This window comes from Callorhinus ursinus, unplaced genomic scaffold (assembly GCF_003265705.2).
Source record: "Callorhinus ursinus isolate GAN/ISIS: 27379988/994484 unplaced genomic scaffold, GSC_fseal_2.0 scaffold57, whole genome shotgun sequence".
Lineage (NCBI taxonomy): Eukaryota > Metazoa > Chordata > Mammalia > Carnivora > Otariidae > Callorhinus > Callorhinus ursinus.
In genome coordinates, this window is record NW_027397119.1 from 8,766,275 (window position 1) to 8,791,333 (window position 25,059).

At 50.8% G+C, this 25,059-nt stretch overlaps 1 protein-coding gene across 1 annotated transcript; it reads right to left on the reverse strand.

The window, feature by feature from the left end:
• Positions 1-246: 246 nt before the first annotated feature.
• On the reverse strand, positions 247-23,962 carry RAB7B (RAB7B, member RAS oncogene family). Its single transcript, XM_025855253.2, has 6 exons — positions 23,756-23,962; positions 15,824-15,892; positions 15,286-15,412; positions 14,373-14,588; positions 6,834-6,959; positions 247-1,069 (listed from the first exon to the last, which is right to left on the reverse strand). Exons 2-6 carry the CDS (start codon positions 15,874-15,876, stop codon positions 989-991), a joined length of 603 nt encoding a protein of 200 aa, XP_025711038.1. The 5' UTR covers positions 15,877-15,892; positions 23,756-23,962; the 3' UTR covers positions 247-988.
• Positions 23,963-25,059: the final 1,097 nt, after the last annotated feature.

Below are 25,059 nucleotides of genomic sequence, written 5' to 3' on the forward strand. Positions count from 1 at the left end.
CTGCACCAATCCCATTTCCTTGTTTGCTTTGTTCAAGTGCTTATCTACTATTTGAGAATATCTGTTTCAATTCTGTGTCTATGGCTTCTCTCCCTTATCAGAATGTGGGGTCCTGGAGAGCAGGGTCCTTGTTGACTTCATTTGTCACTAGACCTCTGTGCATTGTACATAGTAGACACTCAACAACACTTGTTGAAGGAATAAATAAATGCATATCAAAGACAGCAACTGAGATTTAAGCAGAGCTTCTGGTCCTCAAAATCATATATTCTGAAGTGGGCAGGGCACATACCACCCCCATTTGACCGACGAGCAAGCCGAGGCTCAGAGAGATTTATAGGAGTCGTCTGAGCATTCAGCAGAGAGGAATGAGCCAGTCCTTGGTGCCTTTTCCTGAGCTCTCTCAGTCCCATACCCTGGAGGGGACAGAGCAATATTCCAGGCCTGAACCGTGGCTGCCAGGGTTTGAGGCAGGCGCCCACGTGAGGTACAGGCCTTCACCTTCTGGCCCTGGTGACCAAGGGAGCCTGAGCTGGGCCCTGTTGCAAAGCTGTGCTGAGGCTTTGCGGGTGTGTGGTGGCATGGACAAGGAAGGCCAGTTCACAGGAGAGTAGAACAGGACTCCGGAGACAGTGGCCTGGCCGTCTGCAGAGATGTGCGTTCTAGAGCAGGGGTGTGTTCGGGGAGGGCGGGTGGCAGGAAGGCTGGAGCCAGTGAGGGAACTGTGCCTCCTCCAGGGCCAAGATTTGGCTGTGACATTCTGGGTTCCATTGGGGCACCTAAGGCCCAGCCGTGTCCTCACTGCACTCAGCCCGAGGCAGGGGCTGTACTCTGATCTGGACCCAGTACAGACTCGAGGGGGTGGAGGACTCTGGCCGCAGAGGCCAGGCTGCTGGGGCTGGGCTTGGGCGGGTGGGGGGCTGGTGGGGGCCGGGATGCCCAGGCCCCAGGCAGGCTTCGCTGAGCACCGGGGCGGGAGTCTAGATGGTCAGCAACATCTACTCCTGGACTGGTCCTCTGGTGAGAGCTTGATGGAGTCTGTGAGGTAATTCTCTAAGATGCTTCGATACTGGGGAAAGAAAAGAGAAGCCAGAGTTCACATCCTGAGAGGCAAAGAGCCTCACCTGCCTTCTGTCTCTTGCTGGCTGGTGGTGGTTGGGCTTTTTGTTCCCTCCCTATTGTGTTGTTAGGAAGCTGAGGCCCCGGCGGAGCACGAGTCTCCTGACCTCCAACGAGGTCCCACAACTCTCCCTTCTCCAGAGGGAGTAACTGAGCTGACATCTGACCTCAGGCAGAGATGATGACAGCCCACTCCTCCTTTCTGCTGGAGACCTCTCCCCACAAACACCCCCCCACCCCAACCTTCTCTCACCACGTCCACCTCCCAGCCTCCCCTCACCGCTGCCCGGGCACCTGGAGAAGCCCCGTCAACCCTCTGCCCTTCCCATGGCCTCTATTCTCCCTAAAATAGACTCAGCGTTTCCGCCAGGCCCTATTTGCTTCTCTGCCCACCTCCCCAAACGCTTGGGTCCCAGCGATGTCCGGAGAAAGCCTCTCCCCACCCAGCTGGCCACTTCTCTCCCAGAACCCTCCCCGCTTGGCTCAGGGGCGAGGGTGGGGTGGGGCAAGGAGGCCCTTCCTCCAGGAGATGGATTCCCAGGCGAAAGGGTCTCTTCTTAAAGGGACCTCATCTCTCTACTCTGCCAGGCTCTCACCAGTCACCAGGCTCAGGTGTCCATGCCCCCCACAGCTGGCATTGCGTGGGTGAGTGTGCGAGCTGGTGGGTGTGCACTCACTCGGCGGGTGAGTGCCTCTCACCACCTTGGTGTGGCCCCGAGCAGCACCCGTTTCCACTGGTGAATGTCACGGCCCTAATGCTGTGGCCCTGGCTCCCAGGAGGTGGTGTCAGGGCTCGCCTGCTGCACCCTGATGATGTTGGCTCCTGAGACCCATGACTCACTGTCACCCCCAGACTGAGTGGTCATTTGGGCTGACGTGTGGAGCTCATGGTGCTGGGCCGGGATCCAGCCCTTTTTCCAAATAGTTTGTTTCTTGAGAGCCCTTGTTTCTCAGCCCTCCCACATAGGGTCTCGCGGGCCTTAGTTGGCCTGCGTGATGGGCCTTGAGGATCCCTAGACAGGTTATTTAGAGTTATTAGAATTTATATAATAGTAATTTTAACAGGAAGGCTTAGTGCTGGGGGCTGAGGGCAGTGTAGGCTCTGCAGAAGGTCTGTCTCTCTGGAGATGTGCCCACACCCCAGATTGATCTCCCCCTTTGCTGGGGAGGATCCCCCACTGCTTACACACTTGACCCAGGACACCCCAGGGCTTCCCTAGCTCTCACCCTGACAGAGCAGAATCCCACCCGACGTGTCTGAGAAGAGAAAATGGGGCCGAGCGGCTCCTTCTTGCCAGCACCGTCCAGCCTGGTGTGCGGGCCCCAGGCTCTGCCGCTCCGGGTGTGTCCGGTCCTTCTGCTGGCCCCTTCTGCTGGGTGCGGGGCCCTCTCACACCGCCGAGCGAACGTAGTTACAATCCTGACATTTCTGAACCTCCCAGCGAGGGCCGAGGGAGAGCAGAGCGTCCCCGGCTAAGCCCCTCTCTACACCGAGGGAGCCATCTCCGCCTGAGGGGAAGGTTTTGGAAGGATTCTCTTACTGTCTGGTATTTTCTGCGTCCCTCCCTCATCATGAAAGCCAGAGACCTTGACTGGGATCTGGAACTTTCCTAATTGGATCTTTGGACCCAGGAGGCAGGGCCTGTCGGTTCATCACCCTCGAGTACGCCCCACCCTCACGTCCACCCAAGGCCCTGCTGGGACCCCAGAGCCCCTCATGACCAGAAACCCGTGCCATCGTCCGCAACGCCAGCCTCCGGGGAAGGAGAGTGGGAGTGCCCAGAGGAGCGGCGGAGCTTTCTGAGCTCCTTCGCATTTCTAGATTCAAATGGAACGCTGCCTCTGGAAGGTGTGAGAAACTTCCTCGCTCATGACACTGGCAAAGCCCGAGGTCTTCACACCAGCTTTCTTACACCCAATAATAGTCACACCTCTACGGGTCCGTGTTACCAGAGTGCTTCCCATTTGTGACACCATTTTGGCCCGTCATGGCATCATCTGGCTCCTCAGATTTCCCACAAAACTTTCGAGTAACCGGCAGGCCACAGTTAGGTCTCCTGTGTAATTCTTTCCTCCAGGCCCCGGTCCTCTAGGTGATGTGTGCATCTAGCTGTAAATTCGCATAGTAGTGTCCTCCCGCATGCACCTGATGCACCTAAGGGATGTGACTGACTGTTGCAGTCTGTCCTTTCAAGCCTGGTCACCTCTGTGGTGCTTTTAGATCTTGCAGCTGGTGGACCTCAAAAAAGTCCTATCATTTCAACATGCTTACCTGCTAGACAGCCAGCCTGCTTCCCTCCTGGACATGGCAACTATGTCTTTGTCTCGTTAGCTTCGAAGGAACTGGGCCTCCAAGCTGCCGTTCACTCCACAGGGACCAGGCCTGACTGGTCCCAGCAGGGATGGAGTGCCAACTGGATTTTGCTGAGCAAAATCTCATCATCCCAGAACCCCTGAAGCAGGTGGTGTCCCTTCTTGGATCATGAGGGCATTCTTAATCATATTTTGGAATAACTAAGTACTCTCCTCCTTGAAAGTGGCCGGATTGGGATACTAAAGTAACTACCTACTATCTTTTCTTTCAACATGTTAGCTGAGGACCTATTCTGGTGCTGGACTCAAAAACCACTCTTTCCAACCAGAGTTCACTGCAGAACTCAGATGTTTCGAGGGACTACGAGTGTCATGTGCCCCAATGGACCGCATCACCCTCTCCTCTTGTGATGTTCCTGCTCTCCTAGCTTGGTCCCTAGCATTCTATTCAATCATGCCCCCGATAGCCAAGCTGGGAACCTGGTCATTGACCTAAATAACTCCTGGTTCCTTCTCTCCTATATTCGACCATCATCAACCCCTGAGGCTCTCCCTCCAACGTCTGTTGAGTCCACCCTGTCCTGCCATCTTCATTCTGTCATGCCTGGACTGCTGCGGTACCTTCTCATCCACCCATGGGGCCCATCCTCCATGAAGCAGGAAACACCCCTGCCAGAAACCCTTATACACAGCTCCTGTTTTAAAGCAGCTACCTTTTGTTTAATGCCTTCTTGTACAATGAATTGCTTTCTTTGGCCCTTGCAACAGCCCCATTGTTCTTATTGGTACTTAAAGAGAGGCAAGTGGTGGCTGAGGGAGGCTGCATGACTTGCTGTAGGACATACAGTAAGAGGAAGAGCCAGGACTTAATGTCAGATGTCCTGGGCTTTGGAGCCCCAGTGTGGGGCTTCCCTCCCCTGCCCACCCCTCACATCTCCCTCTCAAACACTCCCAACTACCTCCCTGGGAAGGAGGGGGAAAGCTTTTGTAGAAAATGTCTTTGAAAATGTGTTTGACCTTAAACTAGAGATGTGCAACATCCAGGTTCACCGTAAACATCCACGTGAATTTTACATTCTATGCTCTGGTAGTTTGTTTGCTTTGTTTTAATGTGAAAATATTTCTCCTTCAAGTTTCTGAGTAAAGGACATGTCCGGTGGGGTTTCAAGGTACCGGGTGAGCCCCCATATGCCTCGGGTCCAGCGGCGACGTCTGGACAGTGTGCACCTGCGGCGTGAAATCCGAGTCCTGGTTGGGGCTCTCCAGGCCTTCATGATCTGTGCTTTTGACCTTGTGGGCTTCCTCGCTTGCCCCATACCCCACTTCCCTTCATGCCACGTTTCCTTCTACAGACGGACCCACAGTTGGTTCCTCACGTGGGCCCTGCAGATTGGTGCCTGGGCCTCTGGCCATGCCCTTCGCTCTGTCATTCCCCTGCCCTCCCTTCCCCCCTCCCGTGTCCACTTGCAATCTGTGTATCGTTTTTCAACACCCAAGTCACATGCCACTTCTCTGGGTAACATCCTCACCCACCCTCTCCACCAGCCACCACTGAGTCATCTCTGTGCCTTGACCTTGCTCCCTCTGGGGCACTTACGTCTACGACAGCCTGTTTGTGAATGTCTTACTCCTCCACCTGACCTGAGAGCCACCGAGGTCCGGAGCTCCAGCCCTAGCCTGAGAACTCAATAAGTGTTTCTGGGATTGCGTTATTTCCACTTTACAGATGAGGAAACGGCGGCTCAGAGGAGTCATAATGACTTGCCCATGGGTCTCCTTGAAAGCACCAGGGCAGGATTCGAATGCAGGTCAGCAGGACTGTGGACGCCATACTTGTGACTTCCAGACTTCTCATCGGTAAATTTCCGCCGTCGACACGAGGGACTGACCTGGGCTTGCTAAGCCATTCCTTTAACAAGTGGGGTATTAAAACAGCAACTACAACCACGACCACCACAACAGAACCAGTAGAGAGCTCCAGAAAGTTGACACAGCAGGAAAGAGGTAACTTTAAGAATAAAGGGCACTCCTTTTTCAGAGAGGGCAGATGCTGACCACACACAAACGGGCTGTGGACTGAGGGAGCTTCCTTGTGACTCATCATCTGGCAAATCACTGCCCCGTGTTTGTGGAGGATCATTTATCACAGACCACCATACAAGGTCAAACAACGTTCCTCTGCTTTCCAGGGCAATGGCGTGAGCAGGCTCATCTGGGGCTTCAGAGCCAACGTTGCAGATGGTGTCATAAAACCACACCTCTTGATCATGCGCTAGAGACGGGCACCCCCAGTTTCCCTTTAACCCGAGGCAGCGAGGGCTGGGGGCTGGGGAGGAAGCATAAAAACAGCCTGGAGGGGGCAAACCCTGAAACAAAGGCTCTGAGAGGTCTGCATGGCACGCTTGGGGCCTCTCCCCGGGCGGGCGGCCCCTTGGAGGTGGTTGCCGGCTCTCTCCCTGGTGGACGCCCACAGGCAGGGCCAAGGAACATTCTCCCCAGGGCCACGGGCAGCATGGGGCCAGGCACCCCCACAACAATGGCAGGCACCTCCACAGAGGGGAAACCCCCAATCTCCCGTGCTCCTTTCCTCAATTCAAAATCATTGCTGCCATGAGCTTCTCCCCTCTTCTGAGAAGCCCACCCTGATTAAATGTGGCAGAATGATGAGACAAGTTGATTCCTTCCCTGTGCTGATCACTCATGAACCCTCTTCTGAGTTTCCAGACTCCATATTGGAGGGGATGAAAACGCTGCTACCCCTTCCAGGCAGCCTTCCCTGATCTTCCTGTCCTCCCCCCTCCTCCCGCACAGTTGGGCTGTGTGCCCCTCCTCTGAGGTCCCCCGCCAAATGCTTCCCCAGCACACACCTGTACTGTGACCACACGTGGGCCTATCAGACTGCCTCCAGAGAGCAAGGGGCCCCGAGCCTTGCACTCTGCCCCGCACAGATGATACACTCAACACAGGGTCCACAGCTATCCGGCTGTTTGAATGGAGGATGTCAGCAACTCCTGCAGCTTTGATCTTCCACTTGGACAGATGCATGGCTCTGTGGAGCGTCTCTGCCACCAGCCAGGATTGAACTAGATCATCATTTCTCAAACCCTTACTGCATTAGAATGTCCAGGGGTGAGGTGCAGAACCGTACGTTTTAGAAACTCCATAGATGATAATCAGCCCGACTGAGGGGCCACCGACTCTACCCTCTAAGGGAGCTTTATACTTCTGGCCTTCTGGGGCCCAGAATCAGAGTACTGCTGGGCCCATTCCGGAACTAAGGAAGACGATGGGCAATCTTGTCCTACCCACAGCCCTACCTGCGCCCGGTGTGTTCTCTGGAAGCTCCTGAGTTTCCCATCCTTGGGGGCAGCCCTGGAGGTGTTGCCACCATAGCCACTCACCCTGGACAGAGCGCGACTGGCCAGCATCTCGAAGGCTTGTACCACATTGATGTTATTCTTGGCACTGACTTCAAAGTAGGGAATATCCTTCTCTTTACACCAGCCTTGGGCTACCTCCGGGGGCACCTGAATGAGGGGAAGACATGATCACTGTCCCTGTATCATCACCGCCACCATCCCCACTGTCATCATATTGCCCACCGACACATCCCCACCATCTCCCCCCCCCACTCCCATTTATCGAGAATCTTCCGTGTTTCCGAAATTTTACATGCATTCTTTTTTTTTTTTTGAGATTTTATTTATTTATTTGACAGGGAGAGAGAGAGAGAGAGTGAGGGAAGGTGAGGAAGCACAAGGAGGGGAAGCTGCAGAGGGAGAGGGAGAAGCAGGCTCCCCGTTGAGCAGGGAGCCCGACATGGGGCTCCATCCCAGGACCCTGGGATTCTGACCCGAGCTGAAGGCAGATGCTTAACCAACTGAGCCACCCAGGCGTCCCTACGTGCATTCTTTCTTGACATAACTCTATGAGGTGGTTATTGCTAGCTCCATTTTCCAGATGGGGAAACTGAGGACTGTGCTCAGGGTGTGTGAGGTTGAGCAGGATTTGCATACAGGCTTGGAAGAGAATCACAACCCACCGTACCAGGCTGCCCCCCTAAGGCCCACACTAGGCACTTCTTCCTGCCATTGGCTCCTTCCTCAGTCCCTTCAAAAGGAGATGAACGTGACACACGCTAGTCAGGGTGGAGGACTTCTGTCCCCTGAGCAGGCTGACGAGGGCCTGTGCCCAGGAGGTCTGTTGCTGAGCAGACACGCAGGTCCTTGCTAACCCTTCTTCCCCAGGGTAGAGTCCCAAGAACAGTTGGTAAGCCGCTGCTGTGCGCCAGATACTGAGACATCTTGTACTATTAATCCATTGAATCCCACCAGTGACCCTGTGAGATGGGTCTTAATAGCTCCACTTAATAGGTAAGAACACTGAGGCTCAGAGGGGTCTAGCAACTTGCCTCAGGCCACACAGCTGAGAAGGCAGAGCGGCAGTGACGCCCAGCTCAGTGTGCCGGTGGGATCGGGGCTGCCCTCTGCAGGGCACCACGTGAGGACTCTGCCCAGCCGCCTCCCCCGCTAGACCACTGGCTCCTTGAGCTCAGGCTCAGGGTCTTTTCAGCTCTTGACCTGGCACCATGGGCCACACTCGGTGTGGGCGGAATGAGTATATCTCCACCCGACTGCAAACGGCCGATCAGAGTTTGAGCATGTTGGTTTGGAAAGCGCTTGGCAAGTCCCGTGAGTTACTTCCAAAGACAATTGGAGCCATTCAGTTTAATGCCTAATAATTTCCGGGAAGAGGAAATGGCCATATATCGAACATTGCTGTGCTTGGTACTTTGTAACCATGATTTCATTTTACTTAAGGGAGCCAGGGTTTTTATCATGGACAAAGGACATTCTGCCTCTCTCCCAGAGGACAGCGCAGCCAGGGGGAAATCAGATTGCCTCCCTCACTCCTGCAGGTTCTAGGAATGACTGTCTCTTTGGGATTAAAGGAAGCATCCCTGTCCCCTGTCTCTTTGGTCCTTGCTTCCCTGGTCTCACGTGTGGCGGCAGCACCAGGGGCTCACAGCTGTCTCTCCCAGTGACACCAGCAATGCCCCAGCATTGGGAGGCTCGCCACCTAAGACTGGAGGGTGCAGCCTGGGTTCAGCTAAGCAGCCTGTCTTTTGGGGGCTAGGTGACACATCCACACCCCATGCCCAGGTCCTGGGGGGAAACCCTAGGCCTTGGTCTTGGCCTCTGATCTCTAAGACCCTCCTGCCTTTAGGAGGAGGGCCCTAGAATTGGCCAGGACTGCTTCCTTCCATGGAGCACGGATGCCCAAGGCCTGGTGAGCAACCAAGAAGGCTCACAGTTCAGGAACATTCTGAACTCTTTGGAGGAAGGGTCAAGCAAGGGTGGCTGGTGATTCGTGCTGTCCTCACCAGTAACCACAAATAAATAAGCATTAGGAACTCACTGTTGTACCTGGATGGCACCTTAGGAATGCAAAGGGCTTCCTACCTTTTAAGATCCTCCAGTGGGAGGACGGGACTGACCTCTTACAGGGCCTTCCTGCCTTCCTTCTCTCTAACCACCCCCAGCCCCACCAGGTGATGAGCATGCACAGGAGTTGCAGTAAAAACTGAGGTCAAGTGAAAAGACGTCAAGGCCTCCCCTTCTCCAGGATGTAGGGAGATCTTTTATATTTCGTGGTGTGAGAAGCAGAATTAGTGCCCGTGGAGCCCAGCAACAGAGCTGGGAGGACAAGCCCTGCAGCAGCAATCTGCTCAGCACAGCTCAGCTCTGTTCTCTCCCACCGGGCAGTGACGGGGGTCTGTCTGGTGCCCGCTTGTGGTAGGCGTTTCACCTCACTTGCCCCGATCCTTCTCTGCTGGGTTTATATGGAATGGTTAAATACACGCCCCAAAACGTCAGTCGAGATTATGTTGTAAATTAACCTTCTTGGGGCGCCTGGGTGGCTCAGTCAGTTAAGCGTCTGCCTTCAGCTCGGGTCATGATCCCAGGGTCCTGGGATGGAGCCCCGCATCGGGCTCCCTGCTCGGAGGCGGGGAGCCTGCTTCTCCCTCTGCCTCTAACTCGCTCGTGCTCTCTCTCTTTCTCAAAAAAAAAAAAAAAAAAAATCTTAAAAAAGAATTCCTTCTTTTCATTCACCCTTTCTCCTTCCCCACTCAACCTCCACAAGCTGGCCTGGGAAGAAAGCCACCCAGACAGCACCTTTCACTATTCACTTCCAGTTCTTGCTGCGGTTTCATGATAGTTTAAATCATCTTGTCTTCTCTTTATTTATAAAATGACAGTTCTTTATACTTTGGGCTCTGACTGTGGCAATAAATTCAGGGTGGGCTACTTGGGGACTTGGGAAATACGAAATTTTTATTTTTATTTTATTTATTTATTTTTATTATGGGAAATACAAAATTTTTAAAAGCATTACCTGGGTTAATTTTGCTTTTGGTTGATAATATATACTATTAACGTTTTCCTTCTGTTACAATTTTGCTTGTTCATCAGAGGCCAAACGTTTCACAAATCTAGCTCAGTTTGCATAATTTTATGTATGATGCCTTTCCATCTCCTATGCATTTTATTTTATTTTATTTTAAAGATTTTATTTACTTATTTGACAGAGAAAGACACAGTGAGAGAGGGAACATAAGCAGGGGGAGTGGGAGAGGGAGAAGCGGACTCCCCTCTGAGCAGGGAGCCTGATGCGGGGCTCGATCCCAGCACCCTGGGATCATGACCTGAGCCGAAGGCAGACACTTAACGACTGAGCCACCCAGGCGCCCCTCCATCTCCTATGCATTTTAAATGATCAATTGTATAAATGTTAACATTAGTGAGTCAGGTACATCTTAAACCGCTACCAAAAATAACAGAATATTTTCGGAAAATACAATTCCCATGTTATGGATCAGTGATGAGTTAGAAATTGCCTACCTGAGCATAGAGCAAAGAATTCACATTCCAGTGAATAAATTCCCTGTAGGTTGGGTGCTAGCAGAGCTGTTCTATCAAACTGATATTTTTCCACTATGACCTTTTATAGACGGAATAGGGATTTTTTTTTAAAAAGTCAACCATTTCTTTAAAATCATTCTGGTGATAAATATATGTATATATAATACATGCATATATATGATACATACATATATAATACACAGATATATATGTATTTTATTGTGGTAACGTATACAACATATACATAAACATAAGTTTTACCATTTTAACTATATTTAAGCTCGCAGTTCAGTAGCATTAAGCACATTCCCGCTGTTGGGTATGGATGGATGGGTATCACCCCCACCCATCTCCAGAACTTTCCCCTCATCCTAAATCTGGCAATCTAGTTTTAAATATTTATTTCCGTTTTATGAAGTGGGAAAAACTTGCATGTTTTCTCAGCCCATCCCGTGGAGGAAATAAGAGCGAGGCTAGCAACCCCCGCGGTATATTAAGCTCGTCACGTGCTGCTTTCTGGTACCACTACCTTCAATCCCCAGGCCAGCTCATGAAATCCGAGTCTGGGCTCTATGTCGCCCGTGAGGACACTGGAGCTGACCAGGGGCACACAGCAGGCACGGCTTTGAGTGCCGAGAAGGCGCTCCTTCAGGTGGCCCTTGGCTCTTACCCACTCACCCCTGTGCACGTGAGAGCCCAGAGCACGTCTCTCAGCTGGCCTTCTCTGTTCCCCAACCCCCCTGCTAAGCTGGGACAAAACAACAGACCCTGGAGGGCAGCGGCTTCCCAGCCTCACCCCTCCTCACTCACCGGTTCCTCCTCTCCACTTCCCTGCCCTCATTTCATTATTGCTGAGCGCTTCCCCACCTCTGGTGTTTACTCTACCTCCCCCACCCCCACCCTGCCATGCCCTTGGTGGGGGGCTTGCCTGCAGAAAGACAAACTCCCCTCACTCTCCCTCCTCCAGGGTCCTCTCTCACTTCCCTGGCTTGGCTGAGCCCTGGCTTTTCCTGGAGTCTCTGGACTTTCCCCCTGTCGCCCTCACCAGTGGGGGCTATCTCCATGTGTCGCTCACCACAGACCCCAGAATGGGCTTGCCTGGGGCCTCACTGCCTCTTTCAGGTCTCTCTCCTTCCTCTCTCTGAAGAGCAAAGCCCCTCCCCTGGCTTGGATGGACTCCCCTCCACCCCTCGGAGTCATCACCTGCTTGTTGTCATCCTCACCCCGTGCCCCCCCCCGCCCCCGCTCAGGGTAGCCTCACAATTCCTGCCCCCCCAACAGAATGCATCTTCTCTCCACTTCAGCCTCTTCTTCTCGGGTCTTGACTCAGGACCTCCATCAAATATTGAATCTGGCCTCCCATTCTGTGACACAGTCTCCTTCCCTTCGACCTCCTTCCGCCCTCCTTCCTTCTGCTCTGCCCTTCCGCCTTGGACACTGCAGCTGCCTGCTCCTTCAAACCTCCCCTTGGCTCTCTTCTTTCCTTGGTGGCTTGTCCATGCCCCCACACCTCTACTCTTCAGCTACTCTTGTCTGGAAACACCTTAGTCCCAGGTCCCTCGTTCCTGGCTCCCCACCCACATGTGGCTGCTGGAGAAACACCCAACCTGCAGATGCCAGCTTTAACTCCTGGTCTCCTTCTTCCGCTGAGCCTCTAGCGTCACCCACCAGTTCTTATCTTTGTCCTTGACTTCTCTCCAGAGTAACTGGCAAAGCTTCACCATGATTCCTGAGGCTTCTACTTGGTTCCCTTCCTTCTCCTGCTCAGTAGAAGCTGGTGCCTCTGATTTCACTGAGAAAAAATCACTCTCAGGCTTGGAATCCTTCAACTTCCCACTCTATGACCTACAGGTTCATGAAGCAGGATGTTAAAATGGAAGTTTCAGCAGAGGCACTACAATTTGATGGATGTCAGATATAAAGTGGGTTGGGAGACAGACCGCCCCAGGACCTTGTGCATTTCCAAAGGTTCATGACCAAGAAATTGTTAGATGGCTCTAAAACCCACAGCATGAATATAAAAGGATGAGAGGAGGATTAGAAAGGATTTCTTTGGAAATAGTTGTGTTGTGGGTATATGCCTTACCCTCCTGCAAGAGGGAGAATAGGTAAAGCCTCACCTCTAGCCAAAAAAAAGGAAGGCTTCAAGGAGGCCACTTGAAAAGCTTAACATACGACCCCTGTAGTTTGGTGGATACCGCAGACAGGTGCCTGGCATGCCTTCGAGGGATCTAAGGCAAAAGGCAACAGGGCAGAGAGAGAACAGACTGCTGTGAGAACCAATCACCCTTGCTCCTACAAGGGAGCCAGAATTCGAGGGCAAGCCTTGTGAAGGAGATGGAGGCTCCACAGAGGGCTGGCCAGCCTGGGGCTGTTGTAAATCTCATCAGGAGGGCTGCCTGCAGGAAATGGTGCCCTCAGTTGGGTGGAGGATGAAAAATCAGAAGACGAGGAGAGAGAGGCGGAAAATGCAAGACGCTTGTCATAGGAGGGACAGTAAATGCTTCCAGTGGGCGCTTCTTATGGATCCAAAGGTAACCCATGGAAGAGACGACTTGAAACACCTGCCGGGGCCAGAGAGTACAAACTATCTTGTGACAGTACCCATCAAATAAGGATTTTCCTGCTCTGCTGACTTCTTCTCCCTCTTGCTTCATTCCTGACAGGGTCTGAAACCAGAATTATCCAGAGAAGGGGAGGGAGTGTAGGCCACATAAAGTCGGCAATGATAGGCAAAGGACCATTCCCTCCACCTAGACCATAGTTTCTCACCTATAACTGCCCCAAGTGGAAAAAAGAAAGGGAGACAACTTGCCTTTTAATGAACTTAGGACTTTGATTATTACCTGAGCCTGGATGTTTGCAATTAAAGAGTTGACACTAAATTTGAAACCTGAAGTGACCATTGAATTGATGATGCCTAGATTTCTATTTCCAGCACAGACATCTCCTTTGAAGTTTTATTCTTGTATATTCTACTGTCATCTCCAGTTAGTTGTTCTACAAGTTCCTTAAACTCAGCACATCTAAACTCATCTCTTTCTGAACAGAAGGCTCTTCTTAATGATGGTGGTAGCTTCATTGGAAACACCATCATCCACCCATCCATCCACCCATCCATCCATCCATCCATCCGTCCGTCCATCCATCCATCCATCCAACCTGTCCATCTGTCTGTCTGTCCATTCATCCATCCATCATTCCAAATGATGCCTCAGTTCTATCCTTTTCTCTATTTGAACCGTTGTGAAAATGTAGCTCAAATATGATGGCTCAGTTCCTCATTTCTTTTCTCCCTTTGAAACACTAAGACAACCTTGTTCAAATGGCTCTTTTTGGTGTCATTTAAGCTTCATTTGGCACAAGAGCATCTTTTACAAATTAAGACTACCTCTCTTGTTTTTTTCATTAGTACGCAATAAGGAAAGAGCTCTAATCAATTCCACTATGGCAGTAAACACCTACACGAGTGGGGTCACTATAGCTATGGAGCAGACTGGCTGTCATGTGGTTAGCCAGATAATCTGGAATACACTCATGCTGATAAAATATATTCCCAGAAAGTTTATAGAGTCAAGAATTTATAACTGCAATCCCCTGCCTGGCCCTGGGTAGAAATACTGTTCTATAAGAACTCAAATTCCACCTGCCTTCCTCTGATGCCTTAATTCTTCCATTCCCCGTCTCTAGACAAAATTGCTTTCACTTCTCAACTCACATCATGCTATTTCTTGCCTTTGCTCATGCTGAATCCACCTCCCCTAGGAAGCCCTTTCTATATTCTGGGCTTGAGTAGATGCCCTTTCACTGTGGTCCCCAAATATCCAAGGTATATCTCTATCATTGCATTTATCATAATCATCTTTTAGAGTGTCTGTATCCACTACTAGACTACAAGATTCTTAAGGCAAGGACTGTGTCTGATTCAGCTCTCTATGTGTGGGCTCTACCACAGGGCCTGGTGTGTAGTAGGTGCTCACACAATGTTTGGTGACTGAATGAAAGTATGGACGGTACCTGCCGGTCTGCGAGATCAATCTTGTTTCCCAGCACCACCATGGGGTAGGAAGGCTCCATTGGAATAGTTTTGGCCAGAACATCACCCCGCCAGGTATCCAGCGCTTCAAAGGACTCTAGGTCGGTGACATCGAAAGCCAGGATGCAGCCATCGGAGCCTTTGTAGAATGTGGACACCATGGAGCGAAACCGCTCCTGTCCGCCCGTGTCCCAGATCTGGAGGGGAAGAACAGCCACCCCGTCGGGCTGCGATGAGTGCCTGGAGGTGGGCCCAACTGGATCACGTGATGGCAAAGTTTCCTTTCCCAGGTAGGAAGCAGACAGCCCTGGCACAGGCGCTTGTGGTCCATTCACCCACAGGCATCTTAACCCTGTGGCCCATGTACACTACAGCATCTTTGCACTGTCATCTGAACTCTCATTTTTCCCCTGGGTCATCAAGACAGGCACAGTTATTCTCATCGGATAGATTTGGACCTTGGGAGTGACTTGCTCCAGGCCACTTACCAAGATTTCCGGTGAACCTGAGACTAGGAGTGGGGCCTCCCAACCCTTGGATTTGTCCTTTTTTTTTTTTTTCCGGATCAGGGATCAGCAATTTTTTCTTAAAGGGCAACATTGTAAATATTTTAGGCTTTGCAGACCATACCGTCTGTGGCAACTACTCAATTCTGCCATTGTAGTGTGAAAGCAGCCATAACCATAAGTAAACAGTGGACATGGCTGTGTTCCAATAAAACTTTATTTACAAAAACAGGTGGTGGACCACATTTGGTCCATGAGCTGAAGTTTGTTGATCTCTGCTCTAGACCTTTGTAGCTCCTGGTGCACACTACTGTCTGAGTGGCTAGCTAGGGAATGTGGGATGATTTTCAGGTATGCATGCTGAAGAGGGGAAGGCAGAGCTGCTCACCTGTAGCTTCAAAGTTGTGTCGTCCAGGATGATAATCTTGGAGAGGATGCTGGCCCCCAGTGTGGTCTGGTAGTCCTCGTAAAACGTCTTGTGCACATATTGGTGGAGGAGGGAAGTCTTTCCTACACTGAGGACAAATACCCAGACACATGTGAACAACGTACACACACACACACACACACACACACACACACACACACACACACACCATTCTCAGATCTTGCCATGCCCCTCTTGCTGCCATCTCTCCAAGATTCTGAATTTCTAACACTTGTAGTCCAAGGACCACAGTGAGCAGCAAGGGATTAGGGAATGGACTCTAGAAGCCAGGACCCACCCAAATAAAGCAGAAACCAGGCAGCCCGACTCCCAGGCTCTTTTGCCATCTGAGCTCTCTTCCTGGGGGTGGGATGTCCTCCCTGGTGCCACTCTGAATCAGAAAGGGACCCATGGTAGGTGGGAAATATTCAGGAGGTCTCACCGCCCTTGGGTAGGGGCTGCTTCCCAACCCCCACACCCTGAGCTGATCTTGGCTTACCCCAGGGCTCCGATGATGATGAGCTTCAGGTCCACCTTCTTCCGGGGATTCATGGAGGGGCTTCAGAGCCTGTAGGGAAACAGGAGTCAGCTGCATGCTGGTCAGAGTCCCCTGCAGCCAGAGTCCCCTGCAGGCTGGCCTCTGCTTTCCCTCCCTTGATGTGCAGATCACTGCTCTGGGCCCAGACTCAGGTGGGGTTGTTTTCCAAAAGAGATGGATGATCAGCAACCTTTACGCCACCTCCCCTCCAACTTCCTCTTGGGGCCTCCCCAAGGCTGGAAGTGTGGTGGCCCCATAGGACAGGCACATCACTCACCCTTTAGCTTTACCAACCCTACTCTTGGAGGCAGCCTGGAGCGCCAAGAAGAATGGACGGGACTGAACAGAGGCCTTGAGGACAGTCAAGCCTGGAGCCAGGGATGGAGGGCAGTGTGGGAAGAGGAGATGGGGGCAGGACAAGGGGTCCATTGTCAGGACCGCCTGAGAGGCTTTGGATGGGAGAGTGCCCCTCCCCCATCCCGAGGTGTTGCTGTAATCACAGAATCAAAAGGCTCTTCTCCAATGCAGCTGGTGGGGGTGTAATTGGTACATGTTTCTGGAAAGCTACTTGGCAGCAAGTATTGACAGCCTTAAAGATGTTCCTGCCCTCCATTTCTAGGAATTTGTCCTAAGGAACTAATCTGAAATGCAGGCAAAGATTCTTGTTCAAGAATGTTCTGCACAGTATTATTTATAAACATCCAACAACAAGGAAGTGGGTAAATAAATCATGGCACACAATGAACTATTAATGTGGAGTTTTTGAGAATATTATATTAATGTGGGGAAATGCTTATGCATAGGGTCTAAAGACTTTTAGAAATTATTTTAAAATCATTTAAAATTTTAAAAATTATTTAAAAAATAAAAAAAAACTTATTATTTGAGAGAGAGAGAGCATGAGCAGTGGGGACGGGCAAAGGGAGAGGGAGAAGCAGACTCTCTGCTGAACAGGGAGCCCGACCCGGGGCTCAATCCCAGGACCCTGGGATCATGACCTGAGCCGAAGGCAGACACTTAACTGACTGAGCCACCTAGGTGCCCCTCCTGGGGTCTAAATGAAAGACAGAAGACACTAAACTGTATATACAATACCACCCCAGTTATGGACATGAGTTCCCACTTACATAGAAAAAGGGCTAGAAAGAAATATACAACAAATTTAAGTGATTAATTCTGGGTGGTAGGAAATTACACAATTTAACATGTGTTCTCTGTGCTTTTTAGTATGTTCCTTTTTTTAAATAACAAACATGGCAAACAGGTATTGTTCCTATAAGAGAAATACACATACGTGCGTGTGTGCATTTTCTATAGACATGCACATATTGATTGTTATTATTATTTTTTAACAAGCTAAAGCAAAACTGTCGCAGGGGGTTTGCTTAACTGGCTTTTTGGGTTCTGCCCTTACATGCACACTTATGTATACACAATTCCCAACTCCTGAGTCTCCTATCCTTGGATGTACTCGGTAGGCATACTGAGCAAACCTTGATCTGACTCTGCCTGGCTGAGGTGTTAAAAGAGCCAGCTTGAGTTTCCCCTGGTACTTGGAAAAAGCTCTACACTGGATGTCCTGAGGCCTTGGTTCTCATTCTCTCACTTTGCCACTGTGGGGCATTGGGCCAGTTACTTCCCCTTTCTGAGTCTTGGCTCTCCAACTAGCGAATGAACAAGTTGGGCCCCAAAGACTCAAGGTCCCTTCTGGTTGAAACCTGCTTTATCTACTGGAGCTGTAACTCACTGGCCACAAGAGGCTTGCCTTGCCTTGCCTAGTTAGTGCAAAGCTCAAACAAAAGCCCCCAGAGGCTGAGGGCTGTTGGTGACTCTCCATGAGCCATGCAATGGCCCAAGAGTGATTTGAGGCTCTGCTCAGAGCTGCTTGTCCCAAAAGCCAGAGTTGGTGTCACTGGACCTTCTGCCATAGCCTAGGAGGGCTGGGTTGGCATGGTGGGCAACAGGTCTTGGTGATCCATGACAGTTATTCCAAAAAGACCTACATGTCTATTGCATTGCAAAGCCCTGCTTTTGCGATAGACACAGGGAGGAGCACAAAGATGGAACCAATAGGAACTTGGGAGAAAGCACAGGGCTGAGTGATGACACCAAAGAGAAGGTGTAAAGCATCCCAACAGGAGCACAGAGAAAGTGCTGTGGGAATTTGCGGGTGGGGAGAGAAGCCGGCAATCCAACTGGGCCCTGAAGAAACAAGACTTGTGGTTAGGGGGTGATATTTCAGAGGGAGGGAATGAAGTAATCAAAACTCTGGGAACAGGTGAATGGAGAAGGTGGACGATTTGCTTCAGGGAAGGGAAGACCCTTTTATGACTATTATTAACACACAAAAGGAGCTTGCGGGACCGACACTATTGGTCTCTATTTTACCACTGAGGATACAGATGTTTAGAGACGGGAGGCAGTTTCTCTCTAAAAACACAGCCTATCTTCCTATGGAGATAGGAAAGCAGGGAGAAGAAGCAAGTTTTAAGATGGGTTGTGGGGATCAGACCAAGGATTCTGTCCATTCATTCATTCCTTCATTCTTGCAGCAAACATTCCCTATGCTCCAGACAGGTAGATGAAGGTAATTCCAGGTATTAGTTAGGGTGGCATTTTGTAGGGATGTCACCGCCCGGAGGGAAGGCACCCAAGGGAGAAATGTCTCAGAACCCTCAGAAAGGCAGCATGTCCCTCCGAGTACCAGTTACGACCCCAGAAGGGGAGCGGGAGCCATGCTGAGCTCTTTCCTAAAGGCTTTGGTACAAGATGCTAACTTAGCTTCGAAAGCTAATACAGTGCCTTAGAAAGGGAGTCAGAACCACAGGGAGGTGGAGACAGAGGGGAAGGAAGTCGCACCGGCAGAACACCCGCTGGGCCTGCTCTGCGTTCTCGTAGAACCCAGGGAATCCTCCCAAGAGTTCTGTGAGGTGAGTCCTTGAGACTCTGAAAAGCCGCCTCACTCATAAGTCATCCAAGGCCATCCAGGTGGTATGTGGATGAGCCAGGGTTTGAATTGAAGCCCAGAGAAGCTCCTCTGCCACGTTGCCTCCTGACCTCCCGAGTCTGGACCCGTAGAATCTGCGTGCATAAGATCTGGGTCCCTGGGCTTGGGTGTGGTGTGCCCCCCAAAACCCTAGCAGAGCTGGAGGAGATGGAGAGAAAAGCAGCCCAAGGGACAAGAGGTACAAATGGGAGCAGAGGGAACAGGTCTGCCGAACAAGAGCTGTTGTGTGAGGACTGACCACCACGGTCAAGACTCGGCGTGCTTACTTGGAGGGCAGTGTGTTCACGCGCTGTGATAGGGCCATGCCTCCATGTTGGAGACATCTGTGATCCCACTATACGCTGTTAGCCTGGCACTGAGTTGAGGATTTTGTGAATATGCAAATTCAAATATGCATCTCATTGTGAGGTTAAATGAGTGAATACATTATGAGAATACATACACTATATTATTGTAATACATTTACTGGCCCACATTAAAGGTTCAAGAAATGTTAGCTCTTTTGGACTTCTCTTTTTTTTTTTTTTAATTTTTTTTTGGTTTTTTTCCTTTTTTTTTTTTTTTTTTAAGATTTTATTTATTTAGTTGTCAGAGAGAGGGGGAGAGCAAGAGAGAGCACAAGCAGGGGAGTGGCAGGCAGAGGGAGAAGCCAAGTCCTTGTTGGGCAGGGAGCCAGATGTGGGACTCGATCCCAGGACCCTGGGATCATGACCTGAGCCGAAGGCAGACGCCTAACGACTGAGCCACCTAGGCGTCCCTTTTATGACTATTATTAACACACAAAAGGAGCTTGCGGGACCGACACTATTGGTCTCTATTTTACCACTGAGGATATAGATGTTTAGAGACGGGAGGTAGTTTCTCTCTAAAAACACAGCCTATGAATGGTAGGGCCTGGACTGGGAGCTGGGATTTGAATCCAGGCCTACCTGCTCATTCTACTGTCTTCCATAAGACTAGAACAAGGATCACACACCTGCCACTTGGTGCCCCTGTCAGAGAGGCTCAGGGCTGGGTGGTGTGGGCTTGACGTAGGGCAGCGAAGCTGGTGTGCTTACGAAGGGGAATTTGGGGGTGAGGGCAGGGGAGGTAGACAGTGTGTGTGTATAACAGAGGATCAGTATGCACTACCTGGGAAACTCCCAACAGGTAATCAAAAATAACATACAACATAAAAGCGGGCAAGGAATATGAATAAGCAACCAACAGAAGTCTTATGAATGATAAGTAGTAAGCTCTGAAAGGATACTCAACCTTACTCATTTTTAGAGACATACAGAATTTAAAAATGCCAATTTTTTTTACATGCCAGAGAGTGGCAAAAATTAAAAAGACTGATGGTAACATTTAGTGTCGGCAAATGTACAGCGGAAGCGCTATTTGTATATTGTTGACAGACTACGAAAAGCCTGGCCTTTTTTGGAGGGAAATTGACAATATCAAAATGTAATACCCCAGGTTCTAATTTTAGAAATCTGTCCTGTAGAAACGTACCTATGCTCAAACATACCTTTATGCAAAGATAATTGCTGGAGAACGTTGTTGTGACCCAGTACCCATCGATAAGAGAGTCTCTACATAAATTATGATCCATTCAGACTTTGGAATACTAGGCGGTTTTAAAAAGAGGGAAGTAATGAGGTAGAAAAATATGATAACAATTTAAGTAAAAAAGAACATCCCTGAACATTTTGTATAGTATGATCTCAATTGTATAAAAACAACAACCTCACATGTGTTGACCATATATTTAATATTATACTTGTGCTTGTCCTGTATATACAGAAAGCTATGGAGAGAGACACTCTAAATGAATAATAGGAGCTGGGGGAAGGGAGATGAGAAGCTAGGAGCTATTGTTTTATTTTATATATGTCTTGTTTTAAAATTTGCTACATAAGGCTCGGTGTTATTGTAATTAAACAATATCAAATATAAAACCTTAAAATTTCTTTAAAAAGAGCACATGGGTGGATGGCAGCCCAAAGTCATCTGAGTGTGACTTCTTTCTTTCTTTCTTTTTAAAGATTTTTAAAAAATTTTTATTTGACAGAGAGAGAGAGAGAGAGAGAGAGCACAAGCAGAGGGAGAGGGAGAAGCAGGCTCCCCGCTGAGCCAGGAGTCCGATGTGGGGCTCGATCCCAGGACCCCAGGATCATGACCTGAGCCAAAGGCAGACGTTTAACCATCTGAGCCCCCCAAGCACCCCTGAATGTGACTTCTTGACAAGACTTTTGTGTCTGGGGCAGAAGAGGGAGGTCCCCTAGTAGCAGGGATTGATCACGAGTTTTGGAATCAGAGTTCTCCATACATTCGTGACCTTGGGTGAATTGCTTGACCTTGGTGAGTGTGTTCCCACGTGGGTGAAACAGACATGGCTCATGGCTGTGGCTTATTCTGCAGGGTGGCACACGTCATTTCTTAGAGCACAGGCTCCCCCAACTGGGGAAGACCCAGATAAATGGTTAACAATTGCATGGGATGGGGGTGGTGGCAGAGACCAGATCTGTAGCACCTGCCACCTTCTGCGGTGTAGATACACCCACCCCGGCTGGTTTCAAGCTACCAGTGGGGAGCCAGCTCCAGCGCACTGTAGAGGGACCTCAAAGATGATCTAGTCTCACCCCCACCCAATGCTTGAGCCATCTCGACCACATCATGGAAGACAGAGCTGGACCTGCCCCCATAGAGCTCCTTCCCTCCACTAGCTGTGGATTTCTCCTGGGGCCACATAAAACATGCTCAATCCCTCTGCCACATGCCAGGCCTTCTGAGGTTTCAAGGCTTCTCCTTGAGTTTTTCTTGAGTCTTTTCTTCTTCAAACCCTTGTGACTCACCTTGGCTTTGACTCTGAGCTCCCTTTCCCTACCCCCAACCCCCCGCCCCCAGGCCCCTTCCCTGGATGTGCCCTTAAAGTATTCTGCCGCTGCAGATATTTGCTGAGCTTGCTATTTAAAATAGCCTGGTCCTTGCACCCAGGATAACTAGCAGCAACAGGAAGGTGACCAGGACCATGTCATTGGTGAGGGAAGGCATCTTGGCAGAAGACACTGGCTGGGCTCACCAAGGAGGCATGTGCAGATTTCAGATGTGGCTGAGTCCCTTCCCATGTCCTCTGGGCTCTGCCCTTGGCCAGACTTTGGCAACAGCTGCCCTTTTGAGCCTCCTCCCACTCACTCAGCTGCCTCGGATGCTTCAAACCTGGGCATCCTCCTAGAGGCCAGGCTGAGTCATCACCTTCCACTGTTAAATAACAGGGAAAAAAGCAGGCTGCCTTCAGCCAGCCCCGGTCCACCCAGAGAAAAATGTGCAGGCGACTCACTGTCTACTGCATGTGACTAACTCATCTCCCCTTCTTGCCTGGCAATCCTTCTAAGCCTGGAGCCCTGGTCCTGCCCACCCAAGCTACGGTATAGCTCAGTCCCTGGGGCGCAAGAAAGACTGGGTTGATGTCCCCCCCCCCCACCACCCACAACAGCCCTAGGGCTCGGGACCAGTCTTACAAGGGCTCTTGGATCTGCTCTGCTCTTACCTTCTCGCTTTCCTTCTCTCCCTACCCCACTGGCCCCAACCAGGACCCAGGTACAATCTCCTGCATTGCTGGTGTTGGGTGAGGTGTCGTTTCTGCCGACTAGGAGCCAGTGAGCAGGGGCAGAGGGGAATTCTGAAGCAGGCAGTCTCCCCACCTTGCTCCTACTACCTTACCCCACTTTCAGTGCCTCCCCTCCCTGATCCCACATCTTGGAAAATGATAAATATATCCACCCTAAAAATAATGGGATTTACAATCATGGGAATAAAGTTTGTCTTTGAAAAGAAGCTATCTATGGAGTGAAAGCTTTATTGCCTTGAGGGAAGACTCACAAGTCTGCCTTACCCTCCTAAATCCCAGCAGGTCTAGACCTGCTCCCTCCAGGAAGTGCACCCATAGCCCTGGTTTCAGGAGGTTCAGCGCTTGCTCGTGTTCTTTAAGTTCTTTGGAAGTATTAGTCTTGTCTCCCTAAGTAGAATGTCAGTGCCCAGAGGACAGGACACTGCCTCCCACTTCTCTATCCCTCCACAGAGCCTGACCCATGCTGGGAATATTGAATCTCCAATAAACAGTCGTTCATTCATCCCCATGTATCCATCCATCTGTCCGTCCATCTGTCCATCCATCCAGCACATGTACTATGTGCCTACTATGCATCAGCACTATGTAGATCTGAGGCTACAAACTAGTTATTATCTCTATCTTGTGTGTTGGGGCATCGACTGACAAGCTCAAAGAAATTATTTTTATTAATGCATAATGCCTAGCGCTTATAGGGCACTTGGCAATTTACAAAATGCCAGCAGAGTCCACTGGGTTCCTGAGTCAAGAACAACTAATTAGTGGCAAGCTGAGACTAGAACCCAGATCTGTCCAGCTCTGTTCATTGCTTGCTTAGCATTGCAGAGCCGTGCCGGGAGACATTTACGATTTAAAACAAGGACACTTTCTTAACTCTAGGAGTTCCTCTTCACCGGTGAGACTCTTTGGCCAGAGGGTTCCACCAAGAAGGTGCCCTGTTGATGTGGCAAGCCTACCCAGGGCGTTAGCTGGCCCTCCTCAGCTGAGTCAGCAGCTGTGTCCTCCTGCTGAGACCGTTGCAGAGCCCTGAGCCGGGCCCCAGCTCCCTGGGCTGGGCGGGGAAGTCCTTCCTGCCTGGCTTACTGCCATGCCCTAGATGTTTCTCTGGCGTGGGGGGTCTTGGGGTTGGATCTAAGCCCTGAAGCTGCCAGATTCTAAGCCTCATCCTTGCATGCCTTGCCTCTACTCCCCCCCACCCCACCCCCAAACCCCAGTACCTCTGGGGGTTGCTGGGACAGACAGAAGAACCGAAAAAAACTTCCAGGGCACTTACAGCTGTGGCCGCTTAGCATCTGGCCTCCGAGGGCAGGCGGCGTTTTCTCTGAGTCCGGCGGTCTCCTCGTAGAGCGAAGTTCTCAGCTGGTTCAGAGGAAAAAGGCTTTGGATCAGAACAGCTTGTTGAGGCCAAGCGACTTCCTTCTGTTTCCCTCCTCTCCCTCTCATGCACAGACTTGGGAAAGTTGCAAAAGAGGCCGGCCCTGGTGAGCTCAGCTGTGTGGGTGGAGGGGGTGGGGTGCAATGTGAAGCTCGGCTTCAGAGCTCACTCAATGGGGTGGGCCCTGTGAGAATTGGGTTTACGGGATGCTGCCCCCCCCCCCCCGGGGTAGGGTGGGGAGGAACAAGGAATGGAAGGCTCGAGGGTGGGAGCGTGTGGGTCAGAGCCTGCAGGACAACATGCAGGTTAGTGGGCACCATGCAAAACCTCTAGCTGGTTTAGGAACTGCTTCTGGGGCTGCTGGAAGCCCCCCGGTGAAGGGGACCTTCTGTTTGTGGAAGTATTAGATTCATATGTGCAGTAGACTCGGTCCCACCACCAGCCTGGCAGGACGACAGTCTGGTCCTCACCCTAGTACTGTACACCCACCGCATCATACCACCTTGCCACGCACGCACGCACGCACGCACCAGTCTTAGGACAGGGAGGCAAGTCCTGACATCTCCCTGGGCTCTCAGATGAAGATGAGTGGCCCCACCTGAAGTACTAAAAGAGACTATGGTTATTTTCAGTACTGTTAGCATGCAGCTAAGTTCGGTATTCCTTTGAGTTGCTGGAACCATGCCCTGAGTAATGATGGTTGGCACATAAAGGGGGAATAAAGTGAGTTTAGACAAGCCCAAATTAAATGGGTTCCCAGCTCCCCAGGGCTCTCCTTAAGGCTTCTAACACATTCGATGTAGCCTTCCGTCCCCATGTTCCTTCTTTCCTGCCTGGGGGGCTGTCCCTTTGTTTCATGAGCCTCAATATCAGCTCATTCTTCCTTGTGTCCTTTGAGCCTCTGGCCCCGCCCCATTGCTACTGTCTACGTCCGTCTGGTCAGCCGGACTTGCGTTCCCCCAAGGCCAAGCTAGTAACCTCGAACCCCACACCTGGCCACACACAGTGCCAGGGACAGGCCTGGGTCAGGAGTTTTCAGTGGGACACAAGTTCCAGCTGAACCTCACCCGCTTGTTCCAGTTAGCATATGTGCCCGGAGGGAGGGCACGGCTGATCTCCCTGAAGTGCGCTAGTAGACGGGGGGCACCATGCTGGAAAAATTCCAGGGCACGTTTACCCATCATATGGTGCTTTGTTTGCTT